The 22181-nt window shown below is 43.9% G+C and overlaps 3 protein-coding genes across 4 annotated transcripts in view; all 3 read left to right on the forward strand.

The window, feature by feature from the left end:
* LOC147865823 (putative UPF0481 protein At3g02645) overlaps positions 1–19777 on the forward strand; it is a 39609-nt gene extending 19832 nt beyond the window's left edge. The window contains exon 4 of one of the 2 annotated variants that reach the window (XM_087316190.1): positions 19236–19777. In XM_087316190.1, the coding sequence (XP_087172316.1) occupies positions 19236–19591 (356 nt within the window). In that variant the 3' untranslated portion in view covers positions 19592–19777. The remainder of the gene's footprint in view (positions 1–19235) is intronic. The other variant, XM_087316187.1, reaches the window with a different exon arrangement.
* LOC147865825 (putative UPF0481 protein At3g02645) overlaps positions 1–22181 on the forward strand; it is an 81653-nt gene that overhangs the window by 1365 nt on the left and 58107 nt on the right. The window lies entirely within an intron of this gene.
* On the forward strand, positions 17882–19231 carry LOC147865826 (putative UPF0481 protein At3g02645; the record flags this gene model as incomplete). Its single annotated transcript, XM_087317499.1, has 1 exon — positions 17882–19231. A coding segment is annotated over exon 1 (1257 nt), but the record flags the coding sequence as incomplete, so codon positions are not given.

Here is a 22181-nt window from a genome sequence, read left to right on the forward strand (position 1 = left end):
CCACCTCTTCCACCACGCCCACATTGCCGATCCGTTCCCGTGTACAACATTCGGCTGTCCGGGGATGCACTGGTAGATGCACCGGCGTGAGCGATTTGGACAGAAAGGGAAGCTGATGAACGTATTACACGTTCCGACAATCACGAAGAACCTGGTGACCGTCGGTCAGATTGTCGACCAGGGGATGCAGGTGCGGTTTACGCACCTCGGGTGCTTCATTGAGGATGAGGGCGAAGTCATTGCGCAAGGGCGTAGAGACGGGAGGATGTTTATCCTCAACACCAATGACTTTGGCACCGCTCTGTTCGCGGTCGAGTCGGACATCGACATGTGGCACAAGCGGATAAACCACGTCAACTACCGGAGGCTTCAAGACCTGCAAACGAAACAAGTCGTTTTCAGTTTGCCGAAGTTCAGCGGCCGGAGAGCCGAAATTTGTGAAGCCTGCCAACTTGGGAAGCAACACCGGCTTCCATTCCCCACCGAATGGAACCGGAGCCGTAACAAGCTCGATCTCATCCATTCGGATGTGTGGGGACCGACACAAAGTATAAGCCTTGGCAGAAGCCGATACTTCGTCTCCTTCATCGACGACTATACTCGACATACTTGGATCTACCTCATTGAGCGGAAGAGCGAAGTCTTCGACTGTTTCCGGAGCCTCCAGAAGATGGTGGAACGGGAATCGGAGAGGAAGATCAAATGCCTTCGGTTGGATGGCAGGAAGGAATATTTTTCCGGCCAATTCACTAGTTATCTGCAACAGAAGGGAATTCCGCGAGAGTTCAGCTGCAGATACACACCGGTGCAAAACGGTGTGGCCGAAAGGAAGAACCGGACACTCGTCGAAGCGGCAAGGGCAATGCTAGAGGAGAAGAGCATGCCCCGGTTCTACTGGGCGGAGGCGGTCCGGACGACCGTCTACATTCAAAACCGCATTGGTGACAAGGTGTCAGCTCATGAGCTGTATTTCGGGCGCAAGCCGAACTTAAGACACCTTCGGATATTTGGCAGCATAGCGTATGTGCATGTGTCGGATCAGAAGCGGAGAAAGCTAGATGCAAAATCGGAAAAATGCATCCTAGTTGGCTATGCTCAAGAGCAAAAAGGGTATAAGTGCTATAACCCCCGGACGAAGGAAGTCCGAGTTAGCCGGGATGTCGAGTTCGATGAATCGGCATCCTGGTACTCCGTACCGACTCCGACTTCCGATCCCGACCCAATGTCGAAAGATCAGGCCAGTGGGCCTGAATCAGCCCTGGCAAAGGATGATGAAGCCGGGACTCAAGATGAGAGTCCGGAATCATTACGGTTGAGTGGACTGAACGAGCGACTGAGTCGGTTGGACCAGTCGGATGAAGAGACGGCAAGTGGTGGAGACTCTGCCGTGCTCTCCCTGCGCAAGGAACCGAGGAAACGGTTCACGCGCAAAGAGAAGGGGAAGAGGAAGATGCTGGAATTCGAAACCGGCAAGGGGGTGGCATCTTCACCAAATGGATGTGAAGAACGCCTTCCTTCAAGGAGAGCTTGAAGAAGAACTCTTTATGACAAAGCCCCCCGGATTTCAATCGGAGATGAACAAGTCGGCGGTATGCCGACTGAAGAAGTCTCTTTACGGCTTGAAGCAAGCCCCCCAAGCCTGGAACTCGAAGATCACGCACCGGTTACGTAAGCTGGGGTTTGCTGTCTCTAAGTCAGACTCTTCGTTGTTCATCCGGCCAGGCTCTGACGGTCCGGTATGTATACTCTTGTATGTGGATGATTTAGTCATCACCGGACCGGGTCTTCCCGAAATCAACCGCGTCAAGTCCCAGTTGTCGGACGCATTCGAAATGAAGGACCTGGGGGACCTTCATTATTTTCTTGGGATCGAAGTGATCCGGACCCCCGACGACAGATTGCTCTCACAACGACATTACGTGTTGAATATGTTGTATAAATTCGGCATGACGGATTGCCGACCTGTCTCCACACCCCTGGACCGGAACCAGAAACTCCGTCCCAACTCCGGACCGGCCTACAATGAGAAACGGTTCCGACAGGTTGTCGGAAGCCTGATCTACTTAACCATCACCCGACCCGACATCAGCTATCCGGTCGGCATGGTAAGTTAGTTCATGCAGAAGCCGACCGTGGAGCACCTTCAGTGCGCACAACGAATATTACGGTATGTCAGCGGCACTAAGGACCGGGGACTGCTATACCGGCGAGGTATACCCGAAGAGCTTGTCGGTTACACAGATGCTGATTGGGCCGGCGATGCGTCTGATCGCCGCTCCACTTCCGGATACATGTTCTCCATAGGTAGCGCGGCCGTTGCGTGGAGCAGCAAGAAGCAACCCACCGTGGCTTTGTCAAGCACTGAGGCTGAGTACCGGGCCGTTACTGTTGCCACTTGTGAAGCCATCTGACTTCGGCGACTGCTGCGAGACTTGCGGATCGAGGTACCGACCCCAATCCCGATTTACTGCGATAACATGAGCAGCCTGCAGCTCGCCAGGAACCCTGTGTTCCATGCTCGCACAAAGCACATCGAGGTGCACTACCACTTCGTGCGTGAGCGGGTCCTGAGCGGTGAAGTTGACCTACGGTATGTTCATACGGATCGGCAAGTTGCCGACATCTTCACCAAGCCGCTCGGATCGGACAAGTTGCAGCACTTTACCGACATGCTTGGTATTCAGCATCTCGACGTGCCGCACGGGGAGAAGCAAGGGCAAAGTCTCTACCGAAACGGGCAAAGGCCAAAGAACTGTTGAACCCGTCGGTAAGAGGAGAACCGGAAGAAGAGGAGAGAAGAAGATGAAGGAAGCCGAGTCGACGAAGGAAGTCGACACATCCGAACAGGTCGGAGCAAGCGACTGTGAAGAAGAGTTGTGCACTCAGGAAGAGAAGTGCATGCTATGCGGAGGTCATCACGACGGTACTGACCATGATGCGGAGTCGAATGAGGAATTCGATTTCTGTTCACCGGTTGAAGAAGCCGAGGGAAGCATGGAGAAGGCCAAGACTCGGAAGTGGTCAGATGTGGTGAGAGGCCTGAAGCCGGAAGCCGAATCGGAGTGTACCGATTCGGACAAGAGTTGGAACGAGTCGGAGACAGCTGACTCGGACCAACAAATGGATCCGGATGAGTTGAATCGACTGAAGGCCAAGGGGACACGGACACAGCGGAAGTCGATGCCATCGTGGGAGAACCGACGGATCGGCAAGTGCCGGAGTCACAGCAACGTGAGTGCTGAGATGGGCCTATTGAGCAGACATGCCGACCGAGAGGGTCGAGGCGCGCAGAACCAAAGGGGTCGCGGCAAACGGGACCGGACCGGACGAGGAGCGCGAGCAAGGCGGAGTGACGCCAGGAGAAGTCGGTTGGAAGAACCGACTTCCACAGAGTTCGACACTACGACCGTAGCTCAGGTTGAGCTTGAGGGGGAGTGTTGAGCGGCAAGGTCAACCGGAGCCGGATCGGCTGAATAAGCCGGAGCCAGTAAGCGAGACGGATCGGGCGAAACGGATTGGTATTACGGTGAGCAACCGAACCGGCAAGCAGTGGAGGCCGGGTGCAATCCGTAACCGGAAGTCCAATCGAAAGCCTAGTATAGGATAGACTACTAGGTAGCTATAGTCTCGTAGTAAGTGTCAGATGCTCGTGTGAGCATTGAAGTATATGGTACTTCTGTCAGTCCCAAGAGGACTTGTATAAATAGTGCTACTTAGCACAATGTGTGTACAAAGTTTTGATATAATTTTGAAATTGTGTTCTGCTCTCTCTCTCTCTCTCTCTCTCTCTCTCTCTCTCTCTCTCTGTGTTGTTCTCTGTTTTACGCTTCCGCAAACACTTACGTTCACAAGGTTTGAGAAGCCCAAAACGGTTTAGGCTTAACTTGTTTGACTAAAGTGTTGGTGCATATGACATTCCACATCTGAACCAACCTCTCATGGCTCTCGAGGTGGTTCTCTAATACTTTGGCGTGAGTCAAGATTGCGACATCTTCTTGCGTGTCAATGAGTAGGATCATGATTATGGCATACAATCTGAAGTCAAATCTTTCTTGGGAGATTTGTTCATGTGTGATGAGGTTCCTCAACACATCCTTTGTGTTGTTACCTTCACAAGCCTTTGAATCGGATGCTGGCTGGAGGTGGACACCGTGATTTTTGCTCCTTTTCAATCCCCGGTTGGAACATGTGCCAGGTTTAGAGTGTTCAGTTGTCTTTGGGAGGCAGGTGGTGTACATCTTGCTCTTTTTCCATCCCCATAGTAGAATGTACGTGAGTTGCAAGCTCAGGCAATCAAGAAGATGCTCTCAGTTAACAAGATTTTTACCTCCATGTGTTGGTCCTGTTTCATTATCCTGCATTTACAGTGAGAAAGACTTTAGTCTCAGGCTTGCTTCCCTTATATTTCATTATCCTCCCATTCACGAAACCTGCCCATGAGGAATGGATTGTACGAAAGCTTCAAGCATTCCAAGTCCAGATCTTTCTCTGTGAAGTCAGGAAATTCATTTGGGATATTTATCATTTCCTTTTTCTCTTTCGGGATATTTATAATTTTCTTTAGAAATGACATGGGAATCTGGTTACCTATCAGCAGCAAGTCCCTCCATATCTGGGATTTCATAATTTCATTGTTGATGAAGGTGTACAAATATCCACTCTTTTAACATCAAGAATTCGTGAATGAAGATAGTATCAACATTGACCAAAAGTTGAAGGGACTCAACGTTTTAACTTGGATCCGCGAGCAATATGAGTGTGGCTTCACCTCGAACAGTGCCTTGGGGACAAACCCGATCACTTTATGTTTTAGGAACGTACATTTGTGTTCAGCCTTAATGTAGTATTTCAATTCTTCTGGCTTAAGGTTTGGTTTGATGAAGTTGTGCAATAGGAAAGTTATTGATAGTAGGGATAGGATAATATGGATGTAGATGTTGTGCCATTTGTTTCTTTACTTTCTTGACACAATAAAGCAGGGGATGGAAGACTCCTAATCTGGGTAGCATTCAGTTCTGAGATGTGATGTTGATGATTCATGAGCCATCCATTGGTATTTATTGGGTTTTTAGAGTTTGGAATGGCCTCATGTTTTGTCCGTTTATCTACATATGGGGTGTACGGAACCCCATGAATCTAGTATGACAAGAAAACAAAGGGGAAAGCCTTGAAATATCCAAAAGTTTTTCATTATGGTATCACATTGTTTGAGATGATACCCTCGATCAATCTCTCTCATCCGTCATGTTTGCGACGACAATAATAAATTCTACCTATATCTCAATGAGAGGTAAATAGCTTGTAAGTAGGTGGCTAGATAGAGGGATGTACGTAGAGCCAAAAATCATGTTAGTCAACCTTATGTGGGATACTAACCCTAGTGCATATGTGATAAAGACAAATATGTCATGATCAAGTGGGTCTGCTATGAGATGATGAGATCATGATATGTATTGTTATCATTGATAGTTTTTATGAGACTTTACAAAAAGGTAACTGGCATCCTCTATGGGAAGGTTAAACTTATGAGTTGTTGGCTTGCCAAAATCATGTGCTTCACTAGGATTACTTTGTTCATCGCATTAATAGATGTACCATGTAAGTAAACATATCTATGGTCAAGGTGCTCACCTATGAATAAAAAGTTGATTTATTTTGCCATTAAGTAGGAAGTTTTACATTCATATTACGGAATCAAGATTTTATACACCAAGTTCTGATGGCTCTTGAAACAAAAATGCATCAAGAAGCTCCTACTGCATAATTTTTAAAATCCTAATGCTTATTTCTCAACAATTGTTGTTTTTTATGTTGCGAACATCGTGTAATTTATTTAAATGGTCGATGCATCTTTTCAGATATAGTGTAGAATACAGGCAGCATTATGATGATATGTGACTATGTTCAAAATTAATGTCATATTCTTATTATTGTACTACAAGATATTGCATTGTGAGCTTCAGATGGAACACATCGTGGGATAGCCAAATTTCTAACCTCAAATTGTTCTCACCTACAAGATTAATGAAGGTTGATTTGGATGTTCAACATCAACTTTTGTGTGCAATCATGCCTAAAAGTTCTAATAAATATCATCGTGGAGACTATTAAGCAATGCATACATTAATGTTCATCTCTATTGTGGTCATCTCCTTGTCATTTTCTATACTTGACCTAGGTTATAATTTTTAGTTGAAGTATCTATCTAACATCCAGTAAGTTGGGATGTTATTGAATGTCTATGCCATGTTATTGCTACAAAAAATATTTTTCACGTGATAATATGTCTTTTAGGTTCATTGGTAAGGCATGACTAATCATTAAGAATAATAATGTGATGATGAATTAAAAACAACAGTGTTTTTCATAATCAAATGACATAAGCTATAAGGTAAATATACATCTACTCAAAGAAGGATATATTAATGTCTTCTAAGAGCAAATTTGGCCCATTAGACAATTGGTTACAAGAAAATGGGATGTGTACCCAATCATCGAAAAGAAAAAGAAAAAGAAAATTACAATAAACATGGATAAAAGAATTCTAGAATAAGAGGAAAATTCCACATAATATTGTACTATGAGCTTCTCCATATGCAAGAGATTTGGTTCTAATATCCAATGAGCTTCTCCATTGGAACAGGGGATTAGGATTAGGAGATTTCAATAAAAACCTATCAATGTATAGATTGTCTGCAATAATGCAAGGATGAGAAGTATCATCGCAGCAAAGGCTGACATCCATAACCATGGCCGAGAGAAAAACTGTGCACGAAACTGCACATACAAGACACGCCAATGCATCCTATAGTGTTCCATGATCTCGTTGATCATTCCTTTAAATTTCTCTGGATTCGATCCCTCCGAGGTGTTGATGCACATGTCATTCCACATCTGGACTAACCTCTCGTCGCTCCCCAGGTGGTTCTCTAATAGTTTGGCCCGAGTCAAGATGGTGACATCTTCTTGCGTGTCGATGAGTGAGTCCATGATCATGGCATATCCACAAACCTCACCTCCTTCTTTGGAGGTTTGTTCATGTGCAATGAGGTTCCTCAAGATATCCTCTGTGCCATCATACACAACAAGCCGTGGAAGATCGAGTCGACTTTTTCGGTCGTGGTACTTGATCACCGATGTGTTACCTTCGCGAGCTTTGAATCGGATGCCAGCTTTAATGAGCTCAGATGCCGGCTGGAGGCGGCCACCGTGATTGTTGCTCTTTTTTGATCCCCAGTTGAAACAGGTGCCAGGTTTAGAGTGTCCAGGTTTCTTGGGGAGGCAATCAGTGTACATCTTGCTCTTTTTCCATCCCCTTTGTAAAATCTCCGGACGTTGCAAGCATCTACTTCCATTCGTAGATTTTCGCGGCTCCATAGGTTGTGTGCACGAAACATATAGGCAATCGAGTAGATGCTCAGAGTTAAGAAGATTTTTGTCCCCTTGCGTCCGCTTTGCTTGCTTGTATTTTGTTTCATTATCTCCTTGCTTCCCTTGTGTATTATTATCCTCCGATTTAAACCTGCCCATGAGAAATGGATCGTTTGCCGAAACAAAATATTTCAAGCATTTCAGGAGTTCATTCGCTCACGCACGAAGTGGTAGTGCACCTCGATGTGCTTTGTGCGAGCATGGAACACAGGGTTCCTGGCGAGCTGCAGGCTGCTCATGTTATCGTAGTAAATCGGGATTGGGGTCGGTGCCTCGATCCGCAAGTCTCGCAGCAGTCGCCGAAGCCAGATGGCTTCACAAGTGGCAACAGTAGCGGCCCGGTACTCAGCCTCAGTGCTTCACAAAGCCACTGTGGGCTGCTTCTTGCAGCTCCACGCAACGGCCGCGCTACCTATGGAGAACATGTATCCAGAAGTGGAGCGGTGATCAGACGCATCTCCGGCCCAGTCAGCATCTGTGTAACCGACAAGCTCTTTGGGTATACCTCGCCGGTATAGCAGTCCCCGGTCCTTAGTGCCGCTGACATGCCGTAATATTCGTTGCGCGCACTGAAGGTGCTCCACGGTCGGCTTCTGCATGAACTAACTTACCATGCCGACCGGATAGCTGATGTCGGGTCGGGTGATGGTTAAGTAGATCAGTCTTCCGACAACCTGTCAGAACCGTTTCTCATTGCAGGCCGGTCCGGAGTTGGGACAGAATTTCTGGTTCCGGTCCAGGGGTGTGGAGACAGGTTGGCAATCCGTCATGCCGAACTTATACAACATATTCAACACGTAATGTCGTTGTGAGAGAAATATGCCGTCGGGGGTCCGGATCACTTCGATCCCAAGAAAATAATGAAGGTCCCCCAGGTCCTTCATTTCGAATGCGTCCGACAACTGGGACTTGACACGGTTGATTTCGGGAAGACCCGGTCCGGTGATGACTAAATCATCCACATACAAGAGTATACATACCGGACCGTCAGAGCCTGGCCGGATGAACAACGAAGAGTCCGACTTAGAGACAGCAAACCCCAGCTTACGTAACCGGTGCGTGATCTTCGCGTTCCAAGCTCGGGGGGCTTGCTTCAAGCCGTAAAGCGACTTCTTCAGTCGGCATACCGCCGACTTGTTCATCTCCAAGTGAAATCTGGGGGCTGAGTCATAAAGACTTCTTCTTCAAGCTCTCCTTGAAGGAAGGCGTTCTTCACATCCATCTGGTGAAGATGCCACCCCCTTGCCGCAGCAACCGCCAGTACCACACGAGTGATAACACTTTAATCTCTCATGAAGACTGCAATAAAGTAATACGCCAAGAAATATGGCAAATTTACACTCGGTGTAAATGGATCACCCCACTAGAGCCACTCCCATCTAAAATGTTGTACTATAAGAAACACTTCATGCACTTCTCTGAGTTAGGTTTTATCACGCGGCCAAAATATCTAGATGTATTCTTACCACATGCACTAAGGGTTGCCATTGTCATGAGATGGCAAGACTCGAGCCCATGACCTTATGGTATATGGGTCGAGCTCTTAACCATCTCACCATCTATTGTAATTCATAGAATATTATTTTCATTTATGTTTTATTATAAGAAAGTAATGTATATTCCAGATTTCTCTGGAACATTCTAGAAGCTTCAGGATTATTCCTGAGAACACTATAAAAGAAGGCACTAAGCATTATGTTGAACCAAATTGGTTCAACACCAGTCTTAAGCCTCTTAGTCGATTTGTACTTATCTTTCATATAATATAAGAGCTGCTGTCATCATCCTATTTCCCTCTCTCTCTCTCTCTCCTCTTCTCACTTCCTCTCTCTCGGGAATCTTACGCAGTCCCGTCCTCTTAGTACTAATAGTACTACTCTTCTTAGTACTAATTCCATCTCTGTTTTAGTACTATTCCTGACAGTTTGAACCAATTTGTCCCTCTAGCCTACTTGTCACTCTCCCTCATCCTCCTACCCTTTCCCCTATACTATGGCTACTGTTAGCGCCCAAGAATACCAATCCGTTTTCTCCGAGCTACAGTGCCTAAAAGAAAAGTTTGTTGCCTTGGAACAAGAAAACCAACGGCTGATAGGGGATCTGCAACAAATCGCTCTAGAAAAACAACAAACGCAACAACAACATGGGGAGTTAGCGTTACGGGTACAACAACTCGAAGCAGCGTTGCAACAACAAGGATCCAGTCCCCAAGGATTTCATAAAGAGCCCAAGATTGGACTTCCTGTGAAATTTGATGGAACGCGTTCGCAATTTCGGGGATTCCTTAATCAGGTACGCTTAGTCATCCAGATGCATCCTTCCCGATATCCCACTGATGCATCTCGAGTCGGCCTAATAGGCACGCTACTTAGCGGCTCAGCCTTGGCATGGTTCGCTCCGCTTCTAGAAAAACAATCGCCCTTGCTTAATAACTTTGAAGATTTTATTGGTGAGTTTAAAGCCTGCTTTGGAGACACCGACAGCATCAGGACGGCGATCAACAAGATCCGGCGATTGCGTCAAGGCGATCGTCCAGCCTCTGCCTACGCGGCGGATTTCCGCCTACTTGCTTCAGATATACCCTGGGATGATCAAGCACTAATGGAGCAGTTTCGCTATGGCTTGCGAAACGATGTCAAAGATCTACTTCTAACTTTCCCCGAAGAACCAAAGTCTCTTACGGAGGCAATCAGTCGAGCAGTTCGATGTGACAACCGCCTTTTTGAACGGCGTTCAGAACGTCAATTACAGATACCACGCTCTAGGCCAGAGCCCACCTACGCCGCAGTCGCGGCTAAACCGTTTGCACGAGACATACCTCAAGCAAATACTTCGACACCGATGGAGATCGATACCATGCGTCGACGCGGCCCGTTATCGGAAGAAGAAAAGCAACGACGACGTGCCAATCGATTATGCCTTTATTGCGGTGGACCAGGACATATCGCCATCAATTGTCCCCATAGGCCAAGAAGACAGGTAAATCAAATTGTCGCCTGTACTAAACCTGAGTCAATTCTTCCCTTCGGAGTGTCTGATAGTAGTAATAGTACTAATAGAGTGTCAGATAGTATTCATAGTACTAATAGCCCAAGTATCTCAAATAAATTTGAAATCCTTAGTCAATTAGATGAAGAGTTAAACGATTGAGTCCAGCCAAAATAGGAGCCATTTGGTTGGACAGTAGCCCTAGATCTGTACAGCCCATTAGTGGTTCCATTCCTTCCAAGCAAGTTAGCAATGTGTTCCTAGCCCAAGTCATTGTTAGTACTAAAAGTACTCCCCCAGTACCCGTCCTAGCACTTTTAGATTCCGGAGCTAATTCCTGTTTCATGGATCGAAATTTTGCCCAAGCTTCTCAGATATCCTTAAGAAAACTTCCTTGTCCCGCATCTGTAGTGGTCATTGATGGTCGTCCCATTGCTTCCGGGAATATTGTAGAAGAATCAGAACCCATTCAAGTTGTCCTAGGTAGTTTTGTGTGTATAATATCATTTAATATAATTAGTAGTCCAGAGCATCCCATTGTCCTAGGATTACCTTGGCTTGAGTTACATAATCCAGCCATAGATTGGAGAACAAGAGAAGTCCGATATCGACCACCCCAAGAATCAACTCGCCGAGTTTCGACCATTTCACTCCATCAACTACGCGAAGAAGGACCCAAGGAGGCAATGTTCCTATTTTCCATATCAGTACATCCTTCCAGCACTATTAAGGACTCCTCAGTACAACTTCCGGCAAAATATCATCCTTATGCCGATGTATTTGACAAGGTAAAAGCCGGTACCCTTCCTCATCACCGTCCCTATGACTGTCCCATCGATTTACAACCAGGAACCGAGCCACCATGGGGACCAATTTACAACTTGTCACCCACCGAGTTAGAAGTCCTTCGAGCCTACATAGAGGAGAACTTGGCAAGCGGGTTCATCCGTCATTCGAAATCTCCGGCCGGTGCACCCATCTTCTTTGTCAAGAAGAAAGATGGCTCACTTCGTCTTGTCGTTGATTACCGCGGATTAAATAAAGTCACCATCCGGAATAGGTATGCACTTCCTCTTATATCAAGTCTTTTAGAGCGAGTTAATGGTGCCAAGTTATTTACTAAAATCGACCTACGCGGAGCGTATAATCTCGTGCGGATCCGACCGGGAGATGAGTGGAAGACCGCTTTTCGCACGCGGTATGGGCATTTTGAGTATACTGTTATGCCGTTTGGCCTAACCAATGCACCCGCAGTCTTCCAACACATGGCAAATGATATATTCAGAGACCTCTTGGATATTTGCTTGATCATTTATCTGGATGATCTGTTGATTTATTCGAAGACCCAGGAAGAGCACGACTCTCATGTACTATTAGTACTAAAGCGACTCCGCGAGAATGGTCTTTATGCCAAGCTAGAAAAATGTAGCTTTGACTGCAAGCAAGTGGAATTTCTAGGCTACGTCATCTCCTCAAAGGGCATCGCCATGGATCCAGCTAAGATCCAAACTGTACTAGAGTGGCAAATTCCACGGTCGGTACGAGATGTGCAATGTTTTCTAGGTTTTGCTAACTTCTACCGTAAGTTTATACAGGATTACTCGAAGATTATTTTACCTCTCACACAACTTACGAAGAAGGGCCAAGCATTTCTTTGGTCCATTGAAGCAGATATGGCTTTTCGGCATCTTAAGAAAGCCTTTACATCAGCACCGATTCTAGCTCATGTGGATACAAGCAAACCATTCATCATGGAGGCCGACGCATCAGATTTCGCCCTCGGTAGCATCCTTTCTCAACAAGGTGATAAAGAAGAGTTGCATCCGGTGGCTTTCCATTCGCGCAAATTCGATGTCGCAGAAATCAACTACGAAATACATGACAAGGAGTTATTAGCCATCGTGGATTCATTTGTACAATGGCGGCATTTCTTAGAGGGCTCTCCACATCAGATCATTGTCTTCAGCGATCATAAAAATCTTGCTTATTTTCAGAACGCTCGCGTACTAAATCGACGGCAAGCTCGGTGGGCGCAATTCCTCACGCGTTTCGACTTCAAAATCACATATCGACCGGGGAAGCAGCAAGGAAAAGCAGATGCACTATCACGACGTTCATATCTTGCACCTCGTCCTGGTGAAGCAACATTTGATAATCAAAAGCAAGTAATCTTGGGACCAACACGATTGCACACGACGCGGATTTTTCATACCCCGATGGATTCACGGATTACCGATGACATACGTGCAACCTTGAAGACGGATAGTTTTGCTCAAGACATCCTGGCGCACATTGATACTTCTCGGGCATCCTGTTCTCAGTCTCAACAACCAGGTATTGACTACCGACAATTCGAATATCATGATGGTTTGTTATTCTTTAAAAAGCGCGTATATGTCCCCGATTGCTCCTGTCGCCTTCAAATTGTCCAACATTGTCACGACACCCATACGGCGGGACATTTCGGTAGTACTAAGACGTTGGAGCTAGTGCAGCGATCTTTTTGGTGGCCCCACATGCGCCGTTTTGTCGACGACTACGTTCGGACCTGTGATGCTTGCTGCCGAGCAAAGATGCCACGACACCATCCATATGGCTTGTTGGAACCTTTACCAATTCCAAGTAAGCCATGGCAGTCTATTTGTCTTGATTTTATCACAGATCTGCCGGTCTCGAAAGGGTTCGATGCTATCCTAACCGTCGTCGATCGATATACGAAGATGGCACATTTTGTGCCATGTACTAAAGCCATCACTAGCGAGGAAACCGCCGCTCTTGTTATGCGTGAGGTTTTTCGGCATCATGGCCTCCCAGACAGTATTATCAGTGACCGAGGCCCGCAATTTGTCTCCAAATTTTGGCAGCATCTCTTCAAGATGCTCAAGGTCTCCTGCAACCTCTCCTCCGGCTACCATCCTCAAACCGACGGACAGGCGGAACGAACAAACCAAACGCTGGAGCAATATCTCCGGTGTTTCCTGAGTTATCAACAGGACGATTGGGTCGAGATTCTCCACTTTGCGGAGTTTGCGTATAATAATGCTATTCACTCCTCGACTCGGGTCTCCCCATTTTTCGCTTATACCGGTTTCCATCCTCGCTGGTCGGTGATCGACACTCCGGAGCTACCTACCAACCCTCGTGCCGAGGATCATTTGGAGAGGCTACGCAAGATCCAGATGGATCTCTCTACTCACCTTCGTCATGCTCAACACACACAGAAGACTTATGCGGATCGTCATCGGATTCCCTCCTCTTTTGCCATCGGAGATCGAGTATGGCTCTTACGTCGTCACATCAAGACTACTCGACCGTGCGACAAGTTGGATTATCGACGACTCGGTCCTTTCCGTATTACGGGGAAGATTAATGATGTCACCTTCCGCCTTGATCTCCCTCCGCAGCTTCAGATACATCCGGTTTTCCATTGTTCTCTTCTTGAACCTTATAAAGCAAACACCATTCCCGATCGTGTGACACCACCGCCGCCCCCACTGGAGTTGGACGCCGGCCCGGAGTATGAAGTTGCTGCCATCCTCGATTCCAAACTTGTTCGCAACAAACTCTATTACTTGGTCGATTGGCTCGGTTATAGTCCGAGCGAACGTACTTGGGAACCCGTCGAGAATGTTGCCAATGCACAAGATCTTCTTGCTGATTTCCACCGAAAGTATCCGGACAAACCCGGTCCGCAAGTAGCGCTGACTCGTTCCACTCGTCGTCTTTAAGGGGGAGATAGTGTCATGAGATGGCAAGACTCGAGCCCATGACCTTATGGTATATGGGTCGAGCTCTTAACCATCTCACCATCTATTGTAATTCATAGAATATTATTTTCATTTATGTTTTATTATAAGAAAGTAATGTATATTCCAGATTTCTCTGGAACATTCTAGAAGCTTCAGGATTATTCCTGAGAACACTATAAAAGAAGGCACTAAGCATTATGTTGAACCAAATTGGTTCAACACCAGTCTTAAGCCTCTTAGTCGATTTGTACTTATCTTTCATATAATATAAGAGCTGCTGTCATCATCCTATTTCCCTCTCTCTCTCTCTCTCCTCTTCTCACTTCCTCTCTCTCGGGAATCTTACGCAGTCCCGTCCTCTTAGTACTAATAGTACTACTCTTCTTAGTACTAATTCCATCTCTGTTTTAGTACTATTCCTGACAGCCATTGGACAACTTAGAATATCATCTCACCAACTTGAGATTGAGAATGGCCGTACTAGTGGAGTCCCTAGGGAGGAAAGGATATGTAGGTTATGTCACATAGAGATAGAGGATGAGTACCACTTTACATGCAAGTGTCCAACCTATGCCGAGATAAGGGCAAAATACCAAGACATACTTGGTTCGTCTCCCACCCTCCCCAAACTATTAGATACTCTAGATATAAAGAAATTAGGCAAATACATTCTAGAGCTAAAACAACACAGAGAGAATAAGTTACATAATGTTGACAATAATGTTGCTAATGATCACGAACATGTAACAAATGAAGTTTTTCAGGAACATGAGGAGACAACGAATGCCGACACACTTGCACCACTCGGCCTTTCCATTGATGAGGCAGAAAACTAGAGAAGAACCAGACGTCCTCGGGTGTCGGGTTTCAAAGCAACTCGACGTGCTGTGGAAACAATATTGAAAATAAGGGAACGTGAGCTACACCGCCTAGAAGCCATGGCTAGGGCACTCTCTACATTGGAACCCACATCAAGACCCTTTGACCCCCCACTTCTTTTCGAGAGGCTTGGGTGGAAATAAAATTAGGCTTAGTGTATAGTCACTTTAGAGTATACTTCATATTGTACACTACTAGAACTCTTTTAGTTTAAGTTCTATTTTTACTTAATTTTATTTTAGTTATGATGACTGGATAAATACTCTTTTGTTGTAAACCAATTGTCTCATGGGCCAAATTTGGCCTTAGAAGACGTTAATATATCTTTCTTTCTTTCTTTCTTTCTCACGAGCCACTATGTAGTATACAAGCTCCCTCCTCTCTCTCCTATGTGTATCTTTCTTTCTTTCTTTCTTTCTCACGAGCCACTATGTAGTCTCTAGGGATCGGCAACGGTTAAGCCTAAACCGTTTTGGGGTTCTCAAACCTGAACTGAACCAAACCGAACTGATTCCTAAACCGGTTTGGGAAACCCCCTACCTTCGTCCCTCTTTCTCTCTCTCACACACACACACGATCCACTATGTAGTATACAAGCTCCCTCCCTCTCCTCATCTATGTAGTCTCTCTTTCGCTTGTGTAGTCTCCCTCCCTCTTCCTCTCTTTTATTTATTTATCGTAATTAGCTTACCCTAATAGTAAGTCATTTTACACTACTAGGCACTACACATCTTGGGTTCAAAACCCAATTTTCTCACCTCTCTATTACACTATATATATATCACTTATTTCACTAGATGCCATTGTGGAATGTAGGGGTTGAACCCATGACCACCTGGTCTCCATTGGGCAACCTTACCAATTGAGCTACATCCATCTGGGCTCCCTCTTCCTCTCTCTCTATTCCTCTCTCTCTCTCTCTCCTCGTCTGTGTAGTCTCTCTCTCTCTCTCTCTCTCTCTCTCTCAAGTTTCTAGTTACTAATTTCTAACTTCCAAGTCTTTCTCTAACCTAACATTTTGTAAACAACATAAACGACTTAATTGGTTTGATCCAGTTTGGCAAGGCTCAAGCCAAGCCGAACCGAGCTCAAACCGTTTAGTCAAGCTCAAACCTAAACCGAGCCGAGCTAAGCCATTTTAGTTTCTCTCTCTCATCTGTCTAGTCTCTCTCTCTCTCTCTCTCTCTCTCCTCGTCTATGTAGTCTCCCTCCATCCCTCCCTCCCTCCCTCTCTCAAGTTTCTAACTAATTTCTAACTTTGAAGTTTTTCTCTAACCTAACTAGTAAACCACATAAACGGCTTAACTGGTTTGGCAAGGCTCAATCCAAGCCGAACCGAGCTCAAACCGTTTAGTCAAGCTCAAGCCTAAACCGAGCTGAGCTGAGCCACTAAGCTGCTAAGCCGTTTTAAACCGTTTTAGCTAAATGGTTTAGGCTTGAGCCAAGCTATTGCCGATCCCTAGCAACAAGTTGTTCAAAGCTGTGAGGGAACACTTGTGTTACAACCCATTGGCATTACTTGTATGTGGAGTTTCATGCCAAGTATTTCTCTCAACCATGGCTGTGGATTAAAGCCCTGGCTGCATTTCTACTGGTCATATTTTCATTATTGCAAATCATCTTTTCGATTATAGGTAATTACCATAACCACTTGAGTACCCCTAGTGCAAAAATAAGGACGCTCAAAACAATCAACTTTTGAGTTTTCTTTATCGATTTGGGACTCCATTTTATTTTCTTCCACAATTTATTTTGGCATTTTTTATGTTAATTTCATGATTTATAAACTAATCCAGCTTATAATTGTGGACGATGAAGCAATAGAAGTAAATCAAGTCTTAAAGGTATCATTGTAACCGAAAGTTTTTATGTGCTTATGAAAACATAGGGTAATCATGCTAGTTTTGATCCAAAGCTCCGATTTGATATTGCACTTAAGATAAATCGTCTAGTGTTTGAACACTAGAATTGTTGATATCTAATACTTATTTGATGAGTGCACCTCCATAATCCATGCCGATGGAACTCCTTAGCAATGATAGACTAACATGATTCTCGGCTCCACACACAACCATTACAACATATTTGACTTGACATGTTTGACTAGTATGCTTGTGGGCTCTACACATAGCTCTCATGACATATTTAACTTGATACGATTGACTAATATGATTGTGGGCTCCACACACAACCCTCATGACATATTTGACTTGAGAGGATCGACTAATATTATTGGTAGCTCCATAGATAACTTTCAAAGACCACATGTCAGCATTTTTAACTTTGGCATTATCAACATTATAGCTCATTGCTGCACTTGCATGTGTAGGTATGTAACATGTTTTCAATGGACTCCTTTAAGTGTGTTAATTAGATTCCAAAAACTTTTTATTGACACCCCAAAAGTTTTTCTTTTCTATCAAATATGCTTAGTCAATCACCCCTCCTTTTTCTCTTTCTCCCCTTCCTATTATTATATACGCTACTTGAAAGATGCTCAACTTTAGTCCCCTAGGTTACATGTCACATCTTGAGTACCTCCCTACCTACTTGACTATATATTTATCAGTACTTTTTATTATTGTGCTTGCAAATATGACATACTTGTGAGTGCAAGAGAATTGTCCAATGTAATTTAGCGAAATGGTAAAAAATGATGATCATTTCAAGAAATGCCCAAGATAAGTTAAGATACTTCAAGGCGTTTGTCTCTTTTTAATCATACACAAACATGGGGTACCCTACACTTCACATGCTAACGAAGAACAAATTTGAAGACTTCTTCAAACTCTTTAAGCCCCAATGAAGACCAAGAAATTGTTTATGAATGATCCAACATACCTAAGAACTATCTACTCCCTAAAGCAAACTCCACTGAAGCAAGTATCAAGTTTATGTAACAACTACAACAAAAGAAGAAGAAGAAGATGAAGAATAATGCCTTCCATGGGAAACAAATGGCACAATATTCACATTCATATCATCTCATCCCTACTATCCATAACTTCCCCATCGAGCAACTTCATCAACTCAATCGACAACCAGAAGAATGGAAAGTCTACATGGAGAAAGAGATTGTTAAGGCTGCTCCTATGCATGATAATAGTATGGCTGCCAACATATCTACGTTCCGAAAAGCTAAATTGATCGGATTTGTCCCGCGTGCACTGTTCGAGGTGAAGCCACACTCATATTGCCCGCGGATCCTGACCATCGGTCCACTGTATCAAAACCTCGAGCCTTCCCCTATGGACAGATGCAAGGCCCTATGTGTGAACAAATTCATGGACAGACATCAGATATTAAATATGGAAGAGTTCATGAAAACGCTCATCCCTCAAGACCCCAAGGAACTCAGCAACATCTATTTCGGCCTCAGCCCGGCTTACAACTTTGAGTCCCTCAGACTTCTAGTCACTGTTGATACCATCTTCATTCACGAATTCTTTCTGTTCTTGAGCCAGGATTGCCCTCCCTCCCAAGAAAAGAAGAAGAGTGGATACATGTACACCTTCATCGATAATAGAATTACAATATCCCAAATATGGAGGGATTTGCTGCTGATAGGCAACCAGATTCCCATGTCATTTCTAAAGGAAATTATAAACATCCCAAACGAATCACCCGACTTCACAGAGACTGAACTCCTGAAATGCTTGGATTATTTTGTTTGGGTAAACGATCCATTCCTCCGCAGCAAGTTTCCAGTCGAGAGTAATGAAACAGAACAGAAGTGTAAGCAACAAAATGTGAATTTTCTCGCCTGCGAGCATCTACTCGATTGCTTATATGTTTCCTGCATACAAAAAGAATCAACTGAACATTCAAGGGAGGCGCAAAACTCTACGAATCAAGGAGGATGCGTGCAACTCCCGAACTTCGTACCGGGTTGCAAAAAGATCAAGAATCTGGTGCTTGATTGCCTTCCGGCAACGACATCTGGACCCTCTAAATTCTGCACCTGGTTAAACCAGGGATGGCAAAAGAGGAAGAAGCACGGTGACCGCCTCCAGACGGCATCTGAGCTCAAGAAAGCAGGCATCCGGTTCATGGCTTGTGAAGGTAACACATCAGTGATCAAGTACGACAAGAGAAAAAGTCAGCTTTATCTTCCACGGCTTGTCGTGTACGACGGCACAGAGGATAAGTTGAGGAACATTCTTGCACATGAACAAATTTCCAGAGAAGATGACAGAGGTATGGTTTATGGATATGCCATGATCATGGACTCACTCATTGACACACAAGAAGATATCGCCGTCTTGACTCGTGCCAAAGTCTTAGAGAATCACCTCGGGAGTGACGAGAGGTTGGTCCAGATGTGGAATGAGATGTGCATCAACATCTCCGAGGGGTCGTATCCGAAAGAATTCGAAAGCATGATCAAAGAGATAATGGAACACTACAGGAACCATTGGCGCGTCTTGTATGTGGAGTTTTGCGCAAAGTTCTGTTCCCGACCATGGTTATGGATGTCGGCCATGGCTGCGGTGATACTTCTCACCCTTTCATTAGTGCAGACAGTGTTTACAATTTTAGGTTGAAATATCCTAATCTTGATCCCTTATTCCAGTAGAGAAGCTCATTGGATGTTAGAATCAAACCTATTGGATTGATGGCATTGCTACCTAGATTTAAATATCCTAATCCTGATCCCTTGTTCTAGTAGAGAAGCTCATTCGATATTAGAACCAAATCCGTTGGATTGAAGGCATACGGGCTAATTGTAAAATATTATGAGGTATTTTCCTCCAACATGTGTGTTTGTCTTATAATGTAGGCCATTTGATTATGAAAATTGCTATTGTTTTTAATTCATCATCACATTATTATTATTAATGATCAATCATTCATCACCAATAAATTTTAAAAGGCATATTGTCACGCAAATAATTCATTATCTAGCCATGACATCGCATAGCTATTCGATAACATCACTACTTTAGGGGAAATTGGGCATATGCTTCAAATAAAAACTATAATCTACATAGAGGAAAGAAAATCACTCTAAGAAATTAAGAGTGGAAGAAGTTTAGTTAATGCATGGATTGCTCAATAGGATTAACCATGATATTTATTAGAACTTTTGGACCATGATTGCACACAATGTTGAACATCCTAATCAACCTTTATTAATCTTGTAGGTGAGACCAATCCCCACAATGTGGTCACACTGAAGTTCACAATACAAATATCTTTTTGTCCAATAGTAGGAATACCACATTACTTTTGAACGTAGTACCACATCATCATAATGCTTCCACACTATCTGAAAAGATGTGTCAACACGATGTACTAAGATGATTCAATGTTTTCTGATGTAAAAAATGGCTCTATTTACATCCCTCTACCCAACAACCTTCTTACAAGTTTTTTTCCCTTTGTTTTTTAATAATACAAGGTACCCACCTACTCATAGATAGATACGTTTTATCTCAAACAATTTGAAGCTGTAAAATAAACTTTTGGATACTTCAAGGTTTTTACCTTTGTTTTTTAATAATACAAGATAAGGCACCCCCCATACGCAAACAAAGCAACAAAAAAATACTTGAGATAACTCCAAACTCTACTTCATGATCCAACATCATATCTCAGAACTAAATACTAGCTAGATTAGGAGCCTCCCATCACCTACCTAGTGTATTGTGTGAAGAAAGTGTCAAGTTTGTGTCAAGAAGAAGATGAAAACAAAGAAGAAGATGGTGGTTCATAAGGCCTCCCATGGGAAACAAATGGCACAAGATTTACATTCGTATAGTCCCACCCGTACTATATGCATAACTTTCCCATTGAGCAACCAATATCAATGGAAAGACTACATGGAAAAAGAGATCATGGAGGCTAAACACAAATCTACATTCCAAAAAAGAAAAGTGATTGAGTCTAACCATCTAATGGATTGTCTATATGTTTCGTGCACACAATGATCATCCGAACAATTTCCCAACATTCCTACGGAGAGGAAAAAGAGCAAGAAGAAAGGTTGCCAGCCTTCCAATCTCATGTCGGCATCAAAGCTCTCGAAAGTCGGCATCCGATTCAATGCCTGTTAAGGTAACATATCAGTGATCAAGTATGACAAGAGAAAACGCCGGCTTCATTTTCTACAACTTTTCATGTATGACACTACAAAGGATGTGATGAGGAGCCTCATTGCACATGAACAGATCTCCAAAGAATGACTTGACTTCACTATGTATGCCATAGTCATGGACTCGTTTTGGGACTTGTTGTGTGTCTACTAATCGATATTGTATTTGTTTAGCATTGTAAATTGTCTATTCCCTAAACCCTAATTCCTTATTTGTGGATCCAATAGAGAAGAAGGCCATGAACTACTACTAGGAATAAACTTTGTTGGATTGAGACCACGCGAGGAAATTATGGAAGATCATGTGGCACTTTCCTTTATGTAAATTTGCATTCCTGTTGAAATCTATTTCATTTGAATTATGAAATATGATCTTCTTTAAATCCAACTTCATCAATGTTTTTTTATGTAAAAAATGGCTCTATTTACATCCCTCTACCCAACTACCTTCTTACAAGTTTTTTTCCCTTTGTTTTTTAATAATACAAGGTACCCACCTACTCATAGATAGATATGTTTTATCTCAAACAATTTGAAGCTGTAAAATAAACTTTTGGATACTTCAAGGTTTTTACCTTTGTTTTTTAATAATACAAGATAAGGCACCCCCCATACGCAAACAAAGCAACAAAAAAATACTTGAGATGACTCCAAACTCTAATTCATGATCCAACATCATATCTCAGAACTAAATACTAGCTAGATTAGGAGCCTCCCATCACCTACCTAGTGTATTGTGTGAAGAAAGTGTCAAGTTTGTGTCAAGAAGAAGATGGTGGTTCATAAGGCCTCCCATGGGAAACAAATGGCACAAGATTTACATTCGTATAGTCCCACCCGTACTATATGCATAACTTTCCCATTGAGCAACCAATATCAATGGAAAGACTACATGGAAAAAGAGATCATGGAGGCTAAACACAAATCTACATTCCAAAAAAGAAAAGTGATTGAGTCTAACCATCTAATGGATTGTCTATATGTTTCGTGCACACAATGATCATCCGAACAATTTCCCAACATTCCTACGAAGAGAAAAA

The sequence above is a fragment of the Azolla caroliniana genome, unplaced genomic scaffold, assembly GCF_043228905.1.
Source record: "Azolla caroliniana isolate FFs.n. ecotype wild unplaced genomic scaffold, voAzoCaro1.0.p SCAF_3, whole genome shotgun sequence".
Lineage (NCBI taxonomy): Eukaryota > Viridiplantae > Streptophyta > Polypodiopsida > Salviniales > Salviniaceae > Azolla > Azolla caroliniana.